Raw genomic sequence first — 20,239 nt, 5'->3', positions numbered from 1 at the left:
AGAGAAAAAGGAAGGAAGGAAGGAAGGAAGGAAGGAAGGAAGGAAGGAAGGGAGGGAGGGAGGGAGGGAGGGAGAAAGAGAGAGAGAAAAGAAAGAAAGAAAGAAAGAAAGAAAGAAAGAAAGAAAGAAAGAAAGAAAGAAAGAAAGAAAGAAAGAAAGAAAGAAAGAAAAGAAAGGCAGGAAGGAAAATCAAAATCATTCTAATTCTTAGGATCCACTTATTTCTGATGACATCTTATTTTTCTAAATTAGTGTGCCCTTCCTTTCAAGTTACTCAATTATCTCAGAAAATCGGAAAAAAACCTGATAGTATATGGAAATAAACTTGAATATATACCACATTTGAGTTGAAATGTCACTTTTAGCGGCAAGAGATTTAGTTTCTATTAGACCAGAGAAAGGGAAAAAAACATATCTAATAATCCCAAGAGTAATGACATACTACAATTCAAAACTTCTGTAGGATTTTCTATAGCCTGTGATGGCTGTGCTTGTGGACTCAGACAAGTTTAAAAGTATGAATTGAAAATATGAGAACACAATTCCCATAAATGTGAAGTAAAGTGAATGAAATGACACATCCATTTCAGCAGCGCTTATTGTGCTTATACAGTCAGTGTAGAATGGTTTTGGCAGCGCGTATTGTGCCTACAAGGTCAGTGTAGAATGGTTTCATGCTGCACTTGACCAGTTTTTCATCAGAGAGGTTCATCACTTGCCATAAAAATTTGAAAAAAGCTTTAGAACATATTAAAGGTATTTGAAAAGGTAAGATTTTGTTTTGTATTCTATTTAGCTATAAAGCAGGCATTTAGGGGATTTCTATTATTCCCTAAATTGAAATTGAATTCTCTTTTACTTCTGTACATTGCTTATACTATAAAATAACAAAAACTACTTAGCTGTGAAGTCATGTAATTTTGGAGCTGTAAGGAGCCAAGCATTTTATTGTCTCCTGATATTCAAGTTTGGCATGTGAAACACAGCCTTAGCATCATCAGCTGAGAGCTTTTAATAAGTGCAGAATCTCAGGTCCAACCACAGAATTACTGCATCAAATTCTAACACAAAACCCAAGTCTTTAATTTTGATGAAGTCCAACTTATTGAGTTTCCTTTTATGAATCATGATTTTGGTTTCCAGTCTTAATACAACATTTTGCCCGGCCTTAGATCTCAAAGATTTTCTGCTACATTTTAAAACAGAAGTTGTATATTTACATTTTGTTGACTTCAGCAGTAAATTTTGAATAAAGTATGAGATAGATATAGGTTAATTTTTCCTCTATTTATGTCCAATTGCTCCAGCACTGTCTGTAAGAAAGGCTCTTTTTCTTCCACCGAATTGTTTCTTTATCTTTGTAGAAAATCAGCTGCGTATGTATGTGAATCTACATTTGGATTCTCCATTCCATCCCACTGATCTGTGTGTTTAGCCCTCTATCAACAACATAGTGTCGATTATTGTACCTTTACCGGAATTAGGAACAGGAACACTGATTCCTACCACCATATTCATTCTTTTTAAGAGTAAGTTTTAGCTAGTTAATTTGCCTTTCCATATAAATTTTAAAAGACTCTTGTCTAATATCTGCAAAAATGTCTTGCTGGGATTCTGATAGGAATTACATCAAACTTATGTTTTGATTTGGAGAGAATTGGCATCTTTATTAGTTGAATCTTCCAGTTCATGAACACTATAGGTGTCTTCTTTTATTCATATCATTGATTTAAGAATGCCATGTAGTTTCCAATATGTAAGTACATATGTGTTTTGTATGATTGACATCAAAGTAACTTTTTTCAGCAATTGTAAATGGCGCCATATATTCAACTGTTTATGTTCGCATGTTCATTATTGGTGCATATAAATACCAATGATTTTGTACATACACTTTGTATCCTACAATCCTGCGTAGTCTAATCATTAGTTCTAAGAGTATTTTGTAGATTACTCAGGATTTTCTACCTAGACTAATCATGTCATCTCCACATAGTGACAATTTTCTTTCTTCCTTTCCTGTTGTATAACCCGTTTCCTTTTCTTAACTTTCTGCACTGGCTGGAACTCCCAGCAGTGTGTTAAATAAAATCGATGAGCACCTACATCCTCGACTTGATATGGTCTTAGGAAGATTGTAGTCTTTCAACATAAAATATAACGTTAGCTCTAGAGTTTTATGGATGTCTTTATAAAAGCGAGGAAGTTGTTTTTCTATGCCCAGTTTTCTGAGTTTGTTTTTGTCACAAATGGATATTGGATCTTGCTAAATACTTTTCTGCATCAATTGATAAGATCTTGTAATTTTTCTTCTTTAGCCTACTAATTGATCACATCAATCAAGTTTTGAGTATTGAACCCACCTTGCATTTTTTAATAATCTCCATGTGGTCATGGTGTATAATTATTTTTATAGATTTCTGAATTCCATTTGTTAGTACTTGTTAAGGATGCTTGCATCTATATTCATAAATCAAATCAATCTGTAGTTTTATTTATTTTTTATTGTTTTTGTAGTTTTGGTATCAGGGCAAGCCTTGGTTTATTAGATAGATGAAGAAGTATTTTTCTATTTTCTGCAAGAGACTACAGAATTTATATTAGTCCTTCCCTAAATGTTTGATAGATTTCTCCGGTGAAACTACCTGGGCCTGAATATACTTCTTTTTTGGCATTTTAAAATAATGATTGCTGTGGTCTTAATAGGTATAAGGAAATTCAGACTACCTATTTCATAGTGTGAACGTTGTGGTAGTTTTTGTGTTTTTAAAGGAATCAGTCCATTTCATCTAAGTTGTCAAATTTAAATGTACAACATTGTTTATAATATTTCCTATCTTTTCAATGTCTGCAGATTCTGTGTTGACTTCTTCTGTTTCATTCCTAATACCGGAAATTTGTGTCTTCCTTTTTTTTTTTTAATCTATGTTGCTAAAGGTTTGTGAATTTTATTAATCTGTTTAAAAAAAGCAACTTTATTTTTCATGGATTTTTTTCCCCTGTTGTTTTTCTGTTTACAATTTCATTGTTTTCTTCCCTTATCTTTATATTTCCTCCTTGATATTTGCTTGGTATATTTTGTCCTTTTTCTAAACAATGTATTGAAGTAAGAGCTTAGATTACTGACTTGGGACCATTTCTCTTTCCTAGTATGTGGATTGAATGCTTTAAATTTCCTTGTCAGAACTGCATTAGCATGAATTTTGACGTGTTTATTTTAATTCAGTTCAGTGAATTTCTTAATTTCCCTCATGACTTACACTTTGACTCATGGGTTATTTATAGGTGTTTTGTTTAGTTTCTAAGAGTCTGAAGATTTACCTGTTATCTTTCTGCTATTTTTTACTACCATGATTCCATTATGACCAGAGAACAATAGTCTGTATAATTTAATTTCTTTTAAATTTATCTGGGTTTGTTCTATGGCCCAGACATGGTCTATATTAGTTTATGTTTCAAGAATACTTGAAAATACAGTGTATCCTGCTGTTGTTAGGTGGAATTTTCTTTTATAAAATTTTCTACAGATGGTGATCAGATCATACTGGTGGATGGTGTTAATCTTCAATCCATGTAGTCTATCAGTTGTCCACAGGGAGTGTCGAAGTCTCTTTTATTGCAAGCTTGATTCTTTCTCCTTTCAGTTCTACCATCTTGTCTTATTATTTTACAGCCCTGTTGTCTACTATATGTACATTTAGGATCACTATGTCTTCCTGGTGCATTGATCCTTTTGCTACTCCATGATAATCTTCCTAATTGCTGATAATTTTCTTTGTTCTGAAGTCTCTTTTTTTCTCATATTAATATGGACACTCTTGTTTCCTTTGATTGATTTCTGCATAATATGTCTGTTCCTACTCTTCTATATTCTACCAACTCATTATTACAATGATACATAGTTTGGACATGATTTCAATCCATTCTGCTAATCTCTGATTTTTACTTGGTTTATTTAGATCCTAAGAATAAAAGGAACATGCTAAACAGGAGATAAAACATTGTTTTATAGCATTGACTTACCTACTTCTTCCTGAGCACCTCATCTCAACCACTGGTACCAGGCATGGGGAAAGAAGTCTGGAAGCCATCTTGGATTCCTCTCTCTTCACCTTCCAAAAACAACTAACGTCTTTGGAGCACTTGCTATGTGTGAGGTGTCCCACTACTGTTGCAGGTGCATTCACTCGCTTAACATTCACGTTCTGCACATGAGATGGCTGAGGCTTAGAAAGTTGAGGATTACAGAGATAGTGACCATGGGGTTTAATGCCCAGTGCACGTGACTCCACAGTCCACAATCCCAAGAGTTCTACTGCCTTTCAAGTCCTCACCAGGTTTGCCACTTCTACTTCCAGTACTGAAGTCCAGATCCTTTCTCTGCACATGAGATTTTTAAAATCTCTAATAGCTCCCCCTGCCAGCCCACTGTCCTTCCTCCAATCCACCCCTCACAGGATCCTCAGTTGTCTTCTTAGGTCCCGAGAGGCACACTGGAAAGGTTTTGGAATCTGAGTTTAGTTTAGATCAGAGTTCCAACCTCACTTTCCTTCTGTGTTTTATTTATTTATTTATTTTGCTGGGGATTGAACCCAAGGCCTTGTGCATATGAGGCAAGCACTCTACTAACTGAGCTATATCCCCAGTCCACTCAACCTCAATTTCCTATGGAACCCTGCAAGTTAGTTACCTCTTCACACCTGACCTTCTGATCTGTAAAATGAAAATGCTTTTACCATGCTTACAATTACATTAAATGAGGATTTACATGCAAAGTGCCTAGGGCAGCACCTGGTAGTAGTGTATCTGACTTGTTTCCACAATTATAGAAATAAGAAACAGAGGTTCTTCCTTGTCTGTGGGTTACAAACAAATTCACATCTGTGTTCAGCTTCTCATCACTGAGTCAAACCTGTCCTGACCCACTTTTCACTTCCTATGTGATTTTCCCAACTTCCAATTGCCTAGAACATGCTTGTCTCACTTTTCTGCCTATTAAAACTACCTTTTAAAGGCCATTTTCTTATGGTTCTTCTCTGAATATGCCCTCACATCCTAATGTGAATAAATGCTTTCTCTCTCCTATATCCACAAGACACTGCAGGAATTAGAGAGTGGTATGTCTTCCATCTTTATCTCAGGCTTCTAGCTGCAGTGGGAGAGTGAGAGGCCACCCATATTTTCACTACACCTTGAAATAGCATAATGGCTAACAGTAGAGGATCTGAGAAAGTGACTTTGGATTTAGATTTGACTCTGCCAAGAAATGATTTGTTTTACCACCTACAACTCAGTTATATCATCTGTGTGTGTGATGGTGACAATCAATGTCTCTCATAAGATTAATGTGAATATTAACTATGAGAGTGGAGGTGCTCAGCAAGAAGTCTAACCTGTGGCTTGTGTTTAGCAGTATCAATAAGTACTTTCTATGAGAATATCAATCTTAAATCAGTTATAGGCTTTGTATCATTATAAAGAAAAGGCTTAATTTATGGGCCTAAGGCCTGGGAGAACTAATGGTGAAGTGTGTTCACATGCCTGGCCCTTTCCATGCCAGTGGTGGCCTTTGATCAAAGCTGTCCTATCCTGCCTCGAGTAGCTCTTGTGTGCTCTTACTTGGGTTTACCAAATATTTACATGAATATGACAGTATACTCCAAAGAAACTTTGGGAGTTGAATAAATAAGTAAATAGAAAGACAGCAACCACATAATTTTACTTACTAAGTAAAACTCCAAAGAGCAAATGATTAAACATTGGCTTTTCCTTTCCTCACCACGTTCTCACTCTACTTTTTTCCTTTTAGTGTCTCTATCCCTTTTCCCCAAAACCATTTTAGGTGGTCTTGCTTGATTTAAATTTCTCAGTTTGTACACTTTTAGAGACTAAAAGTCATCTAAATCACCTATAGGTCATCTACATGAGTTTATTTATATTTGCGTTGTCAATCACTTGGATTATTCATGAGTTAATGATACAGTTCTCCTTTCCAGGGCAGAAAACCCATGACCACCTCCCAGATCATTGAAAATGGGTATGATGTTACCTGCTATATTATATCTTTCTGAAGTTGAGTGATTCAGATCAACAGAATATTTCACCTTGTTAGGAGCGAAATTAAAAGCAACTCTTTTTATATTGTAATTTCACCCTGAATTCACCTAGAGGTGTATAGCAAAGAAATAAAAAGTATTCAATGTACCCAAGGTCAGTAAGTCTGAGTCAAATAACGCAGTAGATTATTTGTGCTAATGTGCTCACATGGCATGTTCCCCCTCCTGAAGTATTTGTGAGGTTTAGACACTGCTTTTCATTTCCAAATAAAAAAGCTCCCTGCCACCCACTCAGGATTACAGCGATAATGGATCATCATTATTTCTGACAGCATATGCTAATTCATTGACTTTTTGATGGAAAGAAAACAGAGACTATGAAATGAATCATTTTATGTTCTCTGAATCTATCATTCTTTATCATGCAATACATTTTCACATGCAATTAAGTTCTATATATTTTATTTTTAAAAAGAATACATTCTAATATAACATTCTGATGCACTTATGACTGCCAATACATATTACATAGGACTGTCAAAATACAAAAATAAAGTTGTAAATGCAATATTTTAAAAAATGATCCTATTTTTTTGTGCTTTAGAAAGTTAAAATATGGAATCTAAAAATCATGTAAGGTCAATGTTACAGATGCATTTATTCATGCATAATTATAATCATTCAACAAATATTTTTTGAGGGCCTGCTATGTGCTAGGTACTGTTACAAATGTCAGAGAAAATAAAGATCAACTGGAAATGTTCTTTTCCCTTGAGGAGATTATATTTTCTGTGAAATGGAGAAAAGCAACCACATAGCCTGTCTCCAAGAAAAAGTGGGCAGTTGTAGGACTTTGCAAAATAAAGTCATTTACTATAAATTTTTGTACCTATTTGCATAAAACATTGTATTGCATTTTTGCTAGACAAATCACCACAAACTTGGGTGGCTTAAAATAATAGAAATCTGTGTTCGGAGGCCCAGAAATCTGAAATCCAGGTGTCAGCAGGGCTGTGCACTCTCCTGAGGTCCTAGGGGTGACCCTTTCATGCTTCTCTGTATCTCCCAGTAATCCTTTGTGTTCTTTGGCTTGTGGTTACATAAATCCAACCACTATCTGCATCCTCGCATGGCCAACTTCTCTGTGTGTGTGTCCAAATTTTCCTCTTCTCCTAAGGATACCAATAGCTGTGTGAGGGCCCATTTGAATTCAATGACTTCATCTCAATTTCATTGCACCTGCAAAAACCCTATTTTCAAAAAAGTTCATATTCACAGAGGTGGGTAGACACAAATTTTGGGGGGACACTATTCAGCTCAGCACCAGTGTAAAGATAAATTAAGCCAGTATTGGTAGGTTTTTGTATTATCTCTTACTTCACACAATTAATGTTCATTTTCTTATAAAGCTTTATTGCCATTTGCTGTTGTGTCTTTTCAAAATTGTTCTTGAACTTCTGAATGAGTTGCAGATCCGTGGACAGCAGGGCACTATGGTTGTGATTCATGTTCCTTCTCTATTTTTCCCCAGGCAGAACTCTTACATTTACAATGACGGACACTGAACTTGAATATTTATAAAACAGTTTTTCCAGTAAAATTAGGGAGGAGATTCTGACTTATTATAGACTCTGGCGCTCTGAGAATGCTGTAACTTTTTGTCTAACTAGAGCTAGAAGATTATTTTAATAGATTGTGATAATTCAACTATTTTAGTGGCATTTTCTATTCTTTAAAATGTGAATAAGAAATTAGCTATATACCCCAACTTGGACTCTTATTCCAATCAACCGAACCATGAGGGCAAGATTTTGAGACATACCTTCCATCCAGAGTATCTTCTGTTTCCTAACCTAATAAGAAAGCAAACTCCAAATGCAGTTCAGAATCCAGCTCTGGAGGCCTGGGGCTGACACTATCATGAGTAAGAGTCTCTGCCTCCTCCACTACCCAATACATTTCCATAACTGAAATAATAAACACAGTAACAAAGAAAAAATGATACAATTTAAGAGATGAAAAAAATCATAAAGTAATGTTGAAAACAATTGTCTGGTAGTCTTTCAAAAATTTTTCTAGGCCTATTGTATAGATGTACTGTGTATCTACTTTATTCCTATACGTGAATAATTTTCTGGCTTGATTTCTGGTGGGTATTTTTCTACAAGAAAACTATAATATAGATTTGCAGTTGGCTTTTACAATGTAAATTGTATGGAAGTGGTTTTACCCATGCAGCCTGTACAGCCTTACCTCATTCATTCAGCAGAGTTCCCAGTATATAACTCTACCACAATGTATTAAATTATTTCCCAAACCATGGATACTTAGGTTGTTTCTGACCAGGGGCTTACAAAAGTGCTGAAATAAACACTACCATGTGCTGACATTTGGTGGAATAGACTCACAAAAATAAGATTGCTGGTAAGTATATGTAGTTTTGTTTTGCAGTCAAATATGGTCAAAAATGTACCCTAAAGATAACATCAATCTTTTTATTTCTTCTGAGTTTTTTTTTTGTTGTTGTTGTCGTTGTTGTTTTGTTTTTCATGGAGGGCAATCTGAGAAATTAAGATGATTCATTGTTTCTACTTGCTTTTTATTGTTGGTGAAATTGATAATCTTTTTGTGTATTTGAATGTTTTGTTCTTTCTTTAAACTTACTCTTAATTTCCCTTTCCACTTTCCTGCTGGAGATTTATCATTGATTCAGAGTAACTCTATATTTTAACTAGTAAATGCTCTCTTACCTAGGCTACAGGTATCTTCCCGGTGGCCCTTCTGCCTTTGTTTATACTATATATTCTACAGGGGAAATTCAATTTTTGTTCTTTTTTGGCAATCAAATCTGTCGATCTTTTACTTCATGACTCCCAGTTTTCAGTCTAGATCTGAAAAGTTTTCATTGACCTAGGCTTTTAAAAGAATTAACAATTTTTAAAAATGTTCACGTGAAATGAAAAGGGATCTAATTTTGTAATGTACAGCTGATGACATGTAAAAAGTTCATTTGAATCCTTCTCCTATTTATTTTGATTTTGGGGTTTGTTGTTTAAAGGACAATTACCCCACATACGTTGAACTGCCGTTTTCATTATATACTAAACTAGCTTCCTGACTGTCTAGCCTCTTTTACATATTTATCAAATCTTGCCATTAACACCCTCTATTAGCTACTATAACTTCATTTTCTATTTGGAAATCCACCTCATTAGTCTGCTTCCAATTTTCTTGGTTATTTGCAAGCATATTTATTCCAGCAAATAATTCTTAAGCAGAATTTTTTAAGTTCCAAAATAAAATTTCTTTGGGATTTTTGATTAAAATTTATTTCAATCAAATTTTTGTATCTAAATATAGTTTTCTGATGAGAAAACATTGTTTCTTATTTCTTCTGGATTTCTCATTATTGTAGTGTTTTCTTCATAAAGTGTCACACACTTTTATAGCTTTGTTATTTCTGAATAGGACCAACTTAAAATATGCTTTTTGTTGGCAAAAGCTATGTTTATTTATCTAGCACTCAGTCACCTTACTAAACTCCCTAATGAGTTCTTTTTTGGATTTGCTTCTCTAGAATTTTCTACAATATTTTCATCTGTAAATTATTTCGTCTGTAAGATATTCTTGTCTTTTTCTACTCAACATTTATGCTCCTTATTTCTTTTTCTTGATTTTTGCCCAGCTAGGACCTCTAGAAGAATGTTACACAAAAGCATTTATATCAGATATTTCTACTCATCTGTAAAAACTGAGTCATGACATAGGAAGTTTCCTGGATTTTCTTATCCCTTGATCTATCCAGGTTAAGGAACTTTTTCTCCAATATTTTCATAATAACTCAGCATGGGTATATTGCGGCATGAATCACATGGAGTAACTGTTTATGAACTCTATAACCAAAGCAAATTTATACATTAAATATTTACACCCCAGCATGATTGTAATTAATAAATTGGCTTAAAATGACAGGTAATACTGTTTTGCTGAAATTAAGTTGCCAATTTTGGATTAATAGTATAAATGGATGCTCATATCTGTTTCTATATAATCTGTCTCTAATTTTCCCCCTAATTTTTGAATTGTGGTAAAATACACGTAAAATTTACTATCTTAATCAATTTTAAATGTATAGTTCCGTGGTACTAAGTATATTTATATAACGATGCCATGACCATCACCATCTATCTCTAGTACTCTGTTCATTTAGTGAAACTAAAACTCTATGTGCATTAAACAATTACCCCCTGCCTCTTCTGCCATTACTCTTTCTCCCCAGTCCCTAGAATCTATTATTTTACTTCCTATCTTTACATTTTGACTATTCTAATTACCTCATAGAACTGGAATCATACAGTATTTATTTTCCCACGATAGGCTTATTTCACTTAGTATAATGTCTTTGAGGTTCATCCATGCTGTAATATATGGCAGAATTTCCTTTCTAATCCTGAATTATATCCCATTATATGTATATATCATATTTTCCTTAACCACCCATCAACAAGTGGACACTTAGATGGCTCCCACATTAGCTATTGCAGATAATGTAGCCATGAACATCAGTGTGCATATATTCCTTTAAGACCATTTTAAATTCTTTTGCAGTATATTCCCAGAAGTGGAATTGCCAGATCATGCGATAATTCCAATTTTCAACTTTTTGAGGAACTTATATTCTGTTTTCTGTAGCAATTACCACATTTTACATTCCTATCAACAGTGTGCAAGAGTTTCAATTTCTACACATCCTCCTCATTTATTGTTTATTTTTTAAAATAACAGTCAGACCAACAGGTGCCATGTGGTATCACACTGCAGTCTTCATTTGCATTTTCCTAGTAAGAAGTGATGTTGAGCATTTTCTCTATGCTTCTTGGCCATTTGTAGATCTTCTTTAGAGAAGTTATCTATGAAAGTTTTTTGCACATTTTTAACCAGGCTGCTGTTTTGTTGTCGTCTTTGTGTTCTTGCCCCTATGTCTTTTAAATGGAGACCATCCATTTGATTGAGAATGCTTCAGAATGATTTTAATAACTTAGGTCTTTGTGTGTTATTTCAGGAAAATCAGGCTTTATACTTAACCAAACCCCGGCTCTATGCAATTCTGAAATGCCAATTTTAATGAGCTGTCATTTGCTACCTTAGTGAGGTTGGTTTATTCCTTTGAAGGGAAGGTTATCTTGGGGGAGTTATTGCAAAGTGCATTATGTGGAAATATAAAATCAGATGCACAGAAATTCATCATATCATTTGGTTTATATTAATGGCTTATCGGTGGTACAAGTTGGTACACATAAGAACATGGTAAGTGATTACATGGTAAATGATCTAGTGAAAATTCTCCCTAGACAGACATGTCTAAACCACTGAGGACTGCCTAGTAACTAAGTTTCTGTAGCATATTTTTGTCTTAAGCTAGTATAGTCCATAGCACTTTGTTTACATAATGTATCACATCATGTAAAAAATATTAGAAATTATTTATGAAGCACTGAGGTAGATTTTTTTTTCTCATAACCAAGTGTCATGTAAGGGAGTTCAGTTTTCAGATTTACTCTCAGAATAAAGAAAGAAAGCTGTATTTATAAGTTTTACTACATGACAGTTGGATTTTCTGATTGAGTAATGTTTCATTCAAGTTTGATTTAAAAAATAATACAGTAGTTTCTGTCTTTGATAACAAAAGTGTTTTGGGACATTTTTTAGGATAGTCCTTCAACTTATGAGATGTCACTCAGAAATCAAGGCCTGTAAAGTCTGATACTAAGGACGGTAACACTGATGTTTATGTCATTTTAAAAGGATATATGTAAACTAGCTTCACAATGTGATGCTGTAAATTCTTCTTCATAGTCAGCCAGAAGTGTAACATGTATGTAAATAAGCTAAAATGGCTCAATATCCTGTTACATTTTGTATTGGAAGGAAGCAGATAGGCAGGCAGGCAGGCAGGCTCGCTGGCTGGCTGGCTTTTAAAACTACAAATCTTTTAATTCTTAAGGTCAATTTCAAGTGCCACCCCTACATTTAATCTCTCCATCAGAGGTAATCATTCTTTGGATCCCATAGAACTTGGTTTGTAACTCAGTTACTACACCTAAAGCTAAAAATGTTTTATCTTGACATGTCTTACTTGTTCAACCATCTGTGGGATCTCTGCACTCCCAATGCTTGCTAAGATTCTGGCATATAACAATTAGCAAATGTTCAATGAATAGATTAATAAACATGGAGGCCATTTTCTCTTTGCCAAAAGCTGCCACCAAACACCACTATGTACAGCTGTGAAACTCAGTGTTGTTTCCAGCTTCAGCCACATCATTCAGTGGAGCTGATGAAGTCCTCGGCCTCGGCAGAAGGCCAAACTGAACTTTATAGAATATGCTGTTAAAGTTTTTGGCCCCTTGGAGTACAAGGCCCTGAAATCAGGTTCCCAGGTCCATTTATAGATAAATGGAATTCAAAACTTCTCCACAGGGAGTAACTAGGAAAATCTGGAGACATGCCATACACATACCAGAATGCATTCTTCATAGTCCCGAAATTCACTGAACGAGCACAGTGTAAAAGCACCCAAGAAGTTTGTGGTACACTTTGTCATACAGACTTCTCTGAACAGAAGAGAACCCAAGCTGCTCTCCAAAAGTGGGACCTGATCCTGTGCTTCCTCCAGTCACTCTTCTTGGGTCTAGATACAAAATGTCCATGGAAAACAGGTAACCAAGCTCCCACTCTCCACCGCCCAACAACAATTTGCCAAAGACTGAGGGATTTCTGGAAATGCAGAAATTTCAATGCTATAACAGTCCTAGGGAAATTGGGAAGGCTGGCCATCCCAAATAGGTAAAACACCAGTAGCTACCTATCAATTCCCCTGGTAGACAGAAACAGTTAGGTAAATCCAGGCCTTTGGGGTAGTAAGCACATGTATAGAATGTCAGACCAACACACCCTTCTTTTACTGAACTGTGACATTTCTGTAGTTAGAGCAATGTATCTCAAACTTTACTAGGGAACTGCATCACCCAGAGGGCTTGTTAAAACAGACTGCTAGACCCTGTGTTCAGAGTGTCTTAATTTAGGAAGTCTAGCATTCAGCTTTAACACTTGCATTTCTTACAAGTTATCAGATGATGGTGATGATGATGGTCTAGGGACTCGGTTTTGAGAACCATTGCACAGGGAAATTTTGCATATTGCCATCTGCTTGTGAGACTAATTAACATGCAGGAAAAAAAGGGTCAGTTGAAAGTATAAAGGGATGAATTAGCAATATGAAGCACAGACTTTCACAAGAATTAATTTTCTTCTCCTTTCTTAAGCATATCTCAGTGGTGAGTATGGTTTGAAAAATAACAATATACAAAGTATAATAGAGAAGGTTTAAACTTCTATGAAAGATTTTGCAGTGATGTAGAGGGGTTTTCCATTGTTGGGTTACTTTAATGACTGTGGTTTCTCTGGAAAGAAAGCCACTGCAGCATAGTTCTGATGACATTTAGTTCCTCTTAGGAATGTTCAAACCAAAAAGTTGAAATAGCTTTTGTACTTAATTGAGTCACCATTGTACAATTATCATTCTCTCAGGCATACTAATTAGAAAAAAAGTACAGGCTGATAATGCAGTTGGCATTTCTTTCAACCTATGCAAACTTTTAAATGTAAATGAATATGTAACAAACATATAAAAGCAACTCCATATTGTAAATATGCATTCAATTTTATGCCCAAATTCTTCGCTTAGAAACGTCTATTCCTTCCCATCAGTACATTCATTTTGCCTTCAACTGTGGAAATATGCTTCTTATCTTCAAAGAAAGGTTCCTGACTGTGCTCATTTAGAGGCTGTATTTGAACTTGGAGAAACTGAGCTTGGTACTTTTGTGACATGATTCCTACATCTATAAACAGTTTCTAGGGAAATGGTTCTGAAAGAGAAAAATTTTACTATTCTGATGCATAAAATGAATTTGTAAATATGCCACTCTCAGAGACTCATTTTCCATAACAACATGTTGTTTCTGTCCGCAGCGTGCTGGTGGTGGGCTCGCCATTCCCTTGTGTGCATTCCAGGGGACGGTATCTCTCCAGGCACCTACGGGGAAAACCCTCTCTCTTTCTACATACGAGGTAAGCGCAGAAGGGCAAAAAATAACCCCGGCCTCTAAGAAAATAGAAGTCTATCGATCTAAAAGCGTTGGCCATGAACCAAACTCAGAGGAGTCTCACTCCACATTTGCGGACACCAGTGTGAAAATACACCTCGAGGTTCTTGAAATTTGCGACAATGAGGAGGCCCTGGACACTGTGTCAATCATCAGCAACATCAGCCAGTCCTCCACCCAAGTCAGATCCCCGTCGCTGCGCTACTCACGGAAAGAGAACAGATTTGTTTCATGTGATCTAGGGGAGTCGGCTTCCTACTCCCTTTTTTTACCCACCAGCAATCCCGACGGAGACATCAACATCTCCATTCCAGACACTGTGGAAGCTCACAGACAGAACAGCAAGAGGCAGCACCAGGAAAGGGAGGGCTACCAGGAGGAAATCCAGCTGCTCAATCAAGCTTACAGGAAGAGGGAGGAGGAAGGCAAGGGGACTTAGCAATGGGCCTTCTCTAACAGGCAGAGGGGACCTTGCCACCATACACTGCGCACCAGCCCTCCTTCCAGGGCTGAGGTCCTGCCATCTCCCGTGGGTGTGAGCTTCACTGCTCTACTAGTTGATTATGCTCAGTGTGAGGAACTGGAACCAGTGAAGACACTGAGTGCATCTTATGTGCTACCTAAGATCACACACTGTGGTAATTAAATGATTTCCTGTCTTATCTGATTTCTAAAAAAATCTTTTCTAAGTCAAATCCTGGCCTAGTTTACTAATGTGTTTGCCTGTGTTTGTCATGTGCATATACTGATCCCACGCACATGTTTCTACACCCAGTGTTGGCCTTCACAGAAAGGGGGAAAGAGGCATTTTGACAATGGAAGCAATGTAGCAAAACTTCAAGTTATATTTGAAGAGCCTTGCCTAAATGTGGTTAGCAAAGCAAGCTTATTCCAATTACTGTGTTATCTTTACACCTGTGTCTAGGAAATACATTCTTGTGTTTAAAAGCAAATTAGCTTCCATCTTGGAAATACGCATGTCTCTAGTTTATAAATAGTTGTTTCTTTCATTTCTATAAATGCTGGTTCTTATTTTTCTCTCTCTCTCAAATGTAACAGCTAGCCTATAAAACTAGTATGTCGTATGTTACAGGTGTAATTCAAGGTAGTCTCTAATTCAAATATTATTGTAAAAGTTTGTGTTAGCTTTCCTTTACTATAATACATACCTGACATAATCAACTTACAGAGAGAAAAGGTCTATTTGGCTCACAATTTCAGGGACTCCAGTCCATGACTGGTTGGCCCAATTGTATTTAAAGATGTGCTGGGCAGCACATCATGGTAGCAGCATGTGGCAAAGCCACTCAGGTCAGGGTGAGCCAGGGCGCAAGGGACAGAGGAAGGACCCATCCCACACTCCCCTTCAAGGGCATGTCCCAACCACCCAAGGCCCTCCACCAGACCCTACAGAGTCACCCTTTCCTCCCAACAGCACCTTCCTTGGGACAAGACCCTACTACCTGAATTTTTAAGATCCAAGCTTCAACAAGGCTGTAATTGTACACTTCATCCTGAACTGTCTGGTTTATTTGAATGGAATTTTTTTGGGAAAACTTCCAGATTAAGTCCTAAGAGGTGCAGGATAAAGTAGAGGGAAACCCTCTAAGTCTAAAACAAAGTGTCCCTAAGGTGCAAGTTGGGTGAATTACTTAGACATTCTTGAAGCACAGTTTTATTTCAAATATTACTTTAAGTTGAAGCACTGTTTTCTTTCTTCCCCAAAGATATGTTCTCCCAAAGAAATGATTCAAAATATGTTCTATTAAATGACTTTAAGGTAGACTTTTCAAGATTAATTTCAAAATACATTAAGTTGCAAAATCTCCTTTGTCAGTTTATTATGATGTATATTTCAAACATTATGAAGTGATTTTTCCTCAAACTGCTTTATCCTTCTCTTCTGTATGCAGATATTAAATATGTCACTTAAATACTTACTTCCCAAAATTACTGAAATGACATTTTTGTGGCCCACCTCACTTACACCTCATTTATTAACTTATAGATTGAGTGAATTGTTCCCTGGAGCAGCTTGTTTTGGTGATTTAATTATACCAACTGAAATCCCAAACTGATTCAAATGGGCTTTCAGATGACTTCATTTTCAGAAGGCATTTTTTTGCCACCAAGAAAAAATAATTTTCAAAATGATGATCTCAGTGGACTTTCTCCATGTTTTACATAACTACTCAATATCTTGTTATCTAAATTTGGGAAGCAAATGCAATGCCATTAGTAATGTTTGCAATCAAGTCTTAAATAAGGCATACCTCAAATTTTAACACAATGACAAATGTCAAATCAGTCTAATGTTATCAATCATTAACATCAAATGTCTTTTAAAAATAAAGGTTAATGGAATATTCCAATAATGCTTAAAAGACAGACTGATAAATGTAGACATATCATTTTCTAAAGAAGAGGTATATGATACTGCTACTTAAAAATGCAGTTTTGGGCAACAAGGAAATTAGAAACAGGATCATAATAAAACTGAAGAGACAGTAAAGAATGCAAACAAACCCCTTTTAACTGGGCACAATGAATGGAAAGACGATAGAAATCAGGTCAGAAGAGCAGAGGAACTGGGCTAGAAGACAGCACCCACTTCCCTGCTGTCTTCCACGTTCTTTTCACTGGAGAAGAACACAGCTGGGGACTGATAAAACGAAACCCACTAGGATATACCCTGAACAGCCCTTGGTACTGAATGACACAAGAGGCACATTTCAAAATTCTGCTGTACTGCAGCAGTACTGGGATGATGTAGCCCAAAGAAACCTGCTCATCACAGCATAAGGCTAAGCTGTGACACCTCGACCCCTAAACCAACAGCGGCTGGGTCTGCAAGAAAGACCAGGCAGATCTGTGAGCAAGCACATGTGGCTCCTCCAGACCCACATGGACAGTGGAGAGGGAAGTTCACTACACAGTCTGCTCAGGCTTGTTTACTCCTTAGAGTGATTCTAATGATCAAAACGTGTTCCTGGCACAGGAACTACCCTTACTGATATCTTGTGATAGATATATTCCGATCTCTTACTCTTGTAAAATATGATCACATAGTTGCTCTTATTAGGAAGTACTTTGGATAGCTTATCTCTTTTCTCCATAAATTGATGTATCTGAGGATAAAAACAACTTGCTACCTAATAAAAATGTCACCATCTGGTGGCGACATTACAAACTGCAAACATAATTCCTACACCTCTTGAATAATAAAAACACATAATCTTCCAAACTTCCAAAAGTTGTGACTGTCAGAGGCAACTCATTCTGAAGACAGAATTTTTCAGAATATAATAAAGGAGAACTTGGTTATGCATCTCTTGGAGGCTTTCTTAACATGATCCTACAGGGTTGGATTTCACAGATTTCCTCTTAATTTCTGTACTTTTCCATTAATTCCATTCATTTCTTCACTACAATAGATGACTAGTACACATTACAAATTATTCTAGTTACTTGGAATTGTAACTGGGAAGAAAAACAAAATACATACATAAATATACATATTCTGTGAGTCGAGGAACTGCAGTTGGTGAACACAGACCACATAAGCCTGCCTCCCTCTTGACACAACTGCAAGTTCACAGGGTTCTGTTTGAATATTCACTTGATGGAGTCATAGAACTCATGGGAAACTACATTCATGGTTATGGTTTATTATGGGCAAAAGATTACAAATTGAAATCTGCCAAGGTTAGAAGTTTTATAGAGCAGAATCTAGGAAAACTAAGTGTGGAATCTGTGTTGCACTTTTCCTGTGGTGTCATGGACAGCAATACTTCCCTGGCATCGGTGTGCGACAACATATGCAGAATACTGCCAACCAGGAAAGCCATCTGAAACTGAGTCCAGTGTCTTTAATGGGCTTCATCACAGTAGGGGCAGAGGTAAGCACGATGGACTGCTCACCAGACTGATGCTAGTTTCCAGCCCCTTTGAAGGTCAAGCCAGCAAAAAGTTGCCCAAAGCCCCCACTATCAATCACATCATTACTGTCTGTCTGGGCCAAGGCCCTCAAAGATAGCCTGATCAAGCATGACATTGCAGGGCATTAGAGACTACATCTCTCTGGATAAGATCAGGTTCTTTACTACACATTACATATATACATATATAAATGGTACCAACATATAGTGATCCCATTTAAAAATTTTGACTTTATGAAAAATATGCAAAATCCATACACATTCAGCAGAAACTATACTTCTAATTTTCTGACCTTTCTCCAGGCTAGTGAAACATGGTAGGTTAATCTCTTGAGAAGCTGGGAGGCATCACTGTGCTGGAGTGCCCAGTTAGCCTCAGGATCCTCAGGCAGACAACGGGACTTGGAGGGTCGTGTTGCTAAGCTATGACGTTTGGCAAGTTAGGAGCATCAAACACATTTTCAGCTTAGGATACACTCAATTTCTGATGGATTTATTTGGATATAACACCATCAAGAGTAGTGAATGTGTATGTGTGTATGCATGTGAGCATGCATGCATGTGTTAAGTACCAAGGAGACCAACTAAAAGCAGAATCAGGTAGTAAGTGCTGAGGAAAAAAATTAGAGTAAAGGAAAATACTGAGTGCATTTTCTAATAATTCAGTCAGGAAAGGTTCATGAATAAGAGACTCAAAATAGGATGCATACTATGATTCTCTCGGGAAATCCTAGCCCAGCAAAGAGAGCCACAAGTTTCTGGAAGCAGGAGGGTGCTTGTGGATGCTGTGGAACCATCCAGGAGGTCAACACAAATATAGATAAGTGAGAGAGGGAGAGAGTTCTGGAAGGTGGAGGCAGACTGGTGAGGAAGGGAAAGGCAGGTCAGTAGCGCCCTGTAGGCTAGGTATGGACCTTGGGTCTTATTCCAGATGTGGTCCCAGATGGACATCTGTAACCGTCTCAACTAGTAAAATGCTGTGTGACTTCTGAGGTTAGTTAATGCCAAACATTTCCTCCTTGCTCTGTGACACCTGCTCTTAGAACCCAGCTCTCATGCTGCAAGGCTCAAAGGAGGTCACACAGGGAAGCCAAGGGAAGGTCTACAAGGAGGCCTTCCAGCCCACAGCCAACCAAGCTCCAGCCAAAGCCTGCAGGCACCAGCAGATATTCCAGGGAAGATGACTCCAAATGATTCTAGATGCAAACTAGCAAGCCTTCCAGAAGAGATACCACCTGTCTTGCAGCAAGGAAAAACTCTCTTCTCTATGCCTTGTCCAAATTCCTGATGCATAAACTACATAAGCATAATGATTGTTTTTACACCGAATTTTCAGGTGGCTCACTGTACAAAAAAAAAAAAAAATACTTGTAACTGCACTTTAGAACCTTCCTCCCCACACATGTAGCTTAGAAGAGATGCAGAAGCTGCTGCTTACTACTGCTCAAGAGATGAGGAGGCAGGTGATGATCTAGCTAGTGTTTTTGCCAGAGAGATTGCTGAGATGAAGCAAAGTGAGCCAGAAGCTGAAAGTCTCAGGTGGACTACCTGCCAGTGAACCAACTGGAAGGGAAAGCCCACTGCAGGGGGCCCAGGACACAACTCCTGAAGCAAGACTAAATTAGCCAGGGCCAACCACCAGGCAATGATGGGTATGAGTACATTAGTAGAAACTTCATTAATGAGCACAGGCCAAAGCACCAGATCAAACCAGCAGCCTCAGAAGAGCAGTCAATGACAGGGCCAGGGATGCCAGACATCTCAATCATGCCCCTTCTTAGAGAAAGGGAACAGAGAGAAAAAAGCCTAATAGGAAGTGGAACTTCAAAATTACCTGAAACAAGACTGTCTAAAGAGGCTGGGTACAGTAGCACATACCTGTAATCCCACAGCTCAAGAGGCTGAGGCAGAGGACTGCAAGTTCAAAGCCAGTCTCAGCAACTTAGGGAGGCCCTCAGCAACTTAGCAAGACCATGTCTCAAAATGGAAAATAAAAAGGCTGGGAATGTAGTTCAGTGGTAAGGTGCCCCTGGGTTTGGTCCCCAGTACAAAAAAAAAAAAAAAAAAAAACCAAAAA

General features: G+C 37.1%; 1 protein-coding gene across 1 annotated transcript in view; it reads left to right on the top strand.

The window, feature by feature from the left end:
- The window catches only part of Gpr149 (G protein-coupled receptor 149), a 79,220-nt gene extending 58,981 nt beyond the window's left edge, over window positions 1-20,239 (top strand). The window contains exon 4 of the mRNA XM_046431968.2: window positions 14,091-20,239. Within this exon, the coding sequence (XP_046287924.1) occupies window positions 14,091-14,663 (573 nt within the window). The 3' untranslated portion in view covers window positions 14,664-20,239. The remainder of the gene's footprint in view (window positions 1-14,090) is intronic.

Source organism: Marmota monax, unplaced genomic scaffold (genome assembly GCF_021218885.2).
Source record: "Marmota monax isolate L192 unplaced genomic scaffold, Marmota_monax_Labrador192_F-V1.1 WCK01_AAM20220418_F8-fsc00022, whole genome shotgun sequence".
Classification (NCBI taxonomy): Eukaryota; Metazoa; Chordata; class Mammalia; order Rodentia; family Sciuridae; genus Marmota; species Marmota monax.
This window is presented reverse-complemented; position numbering and strand designations above follow the sequence as displayed.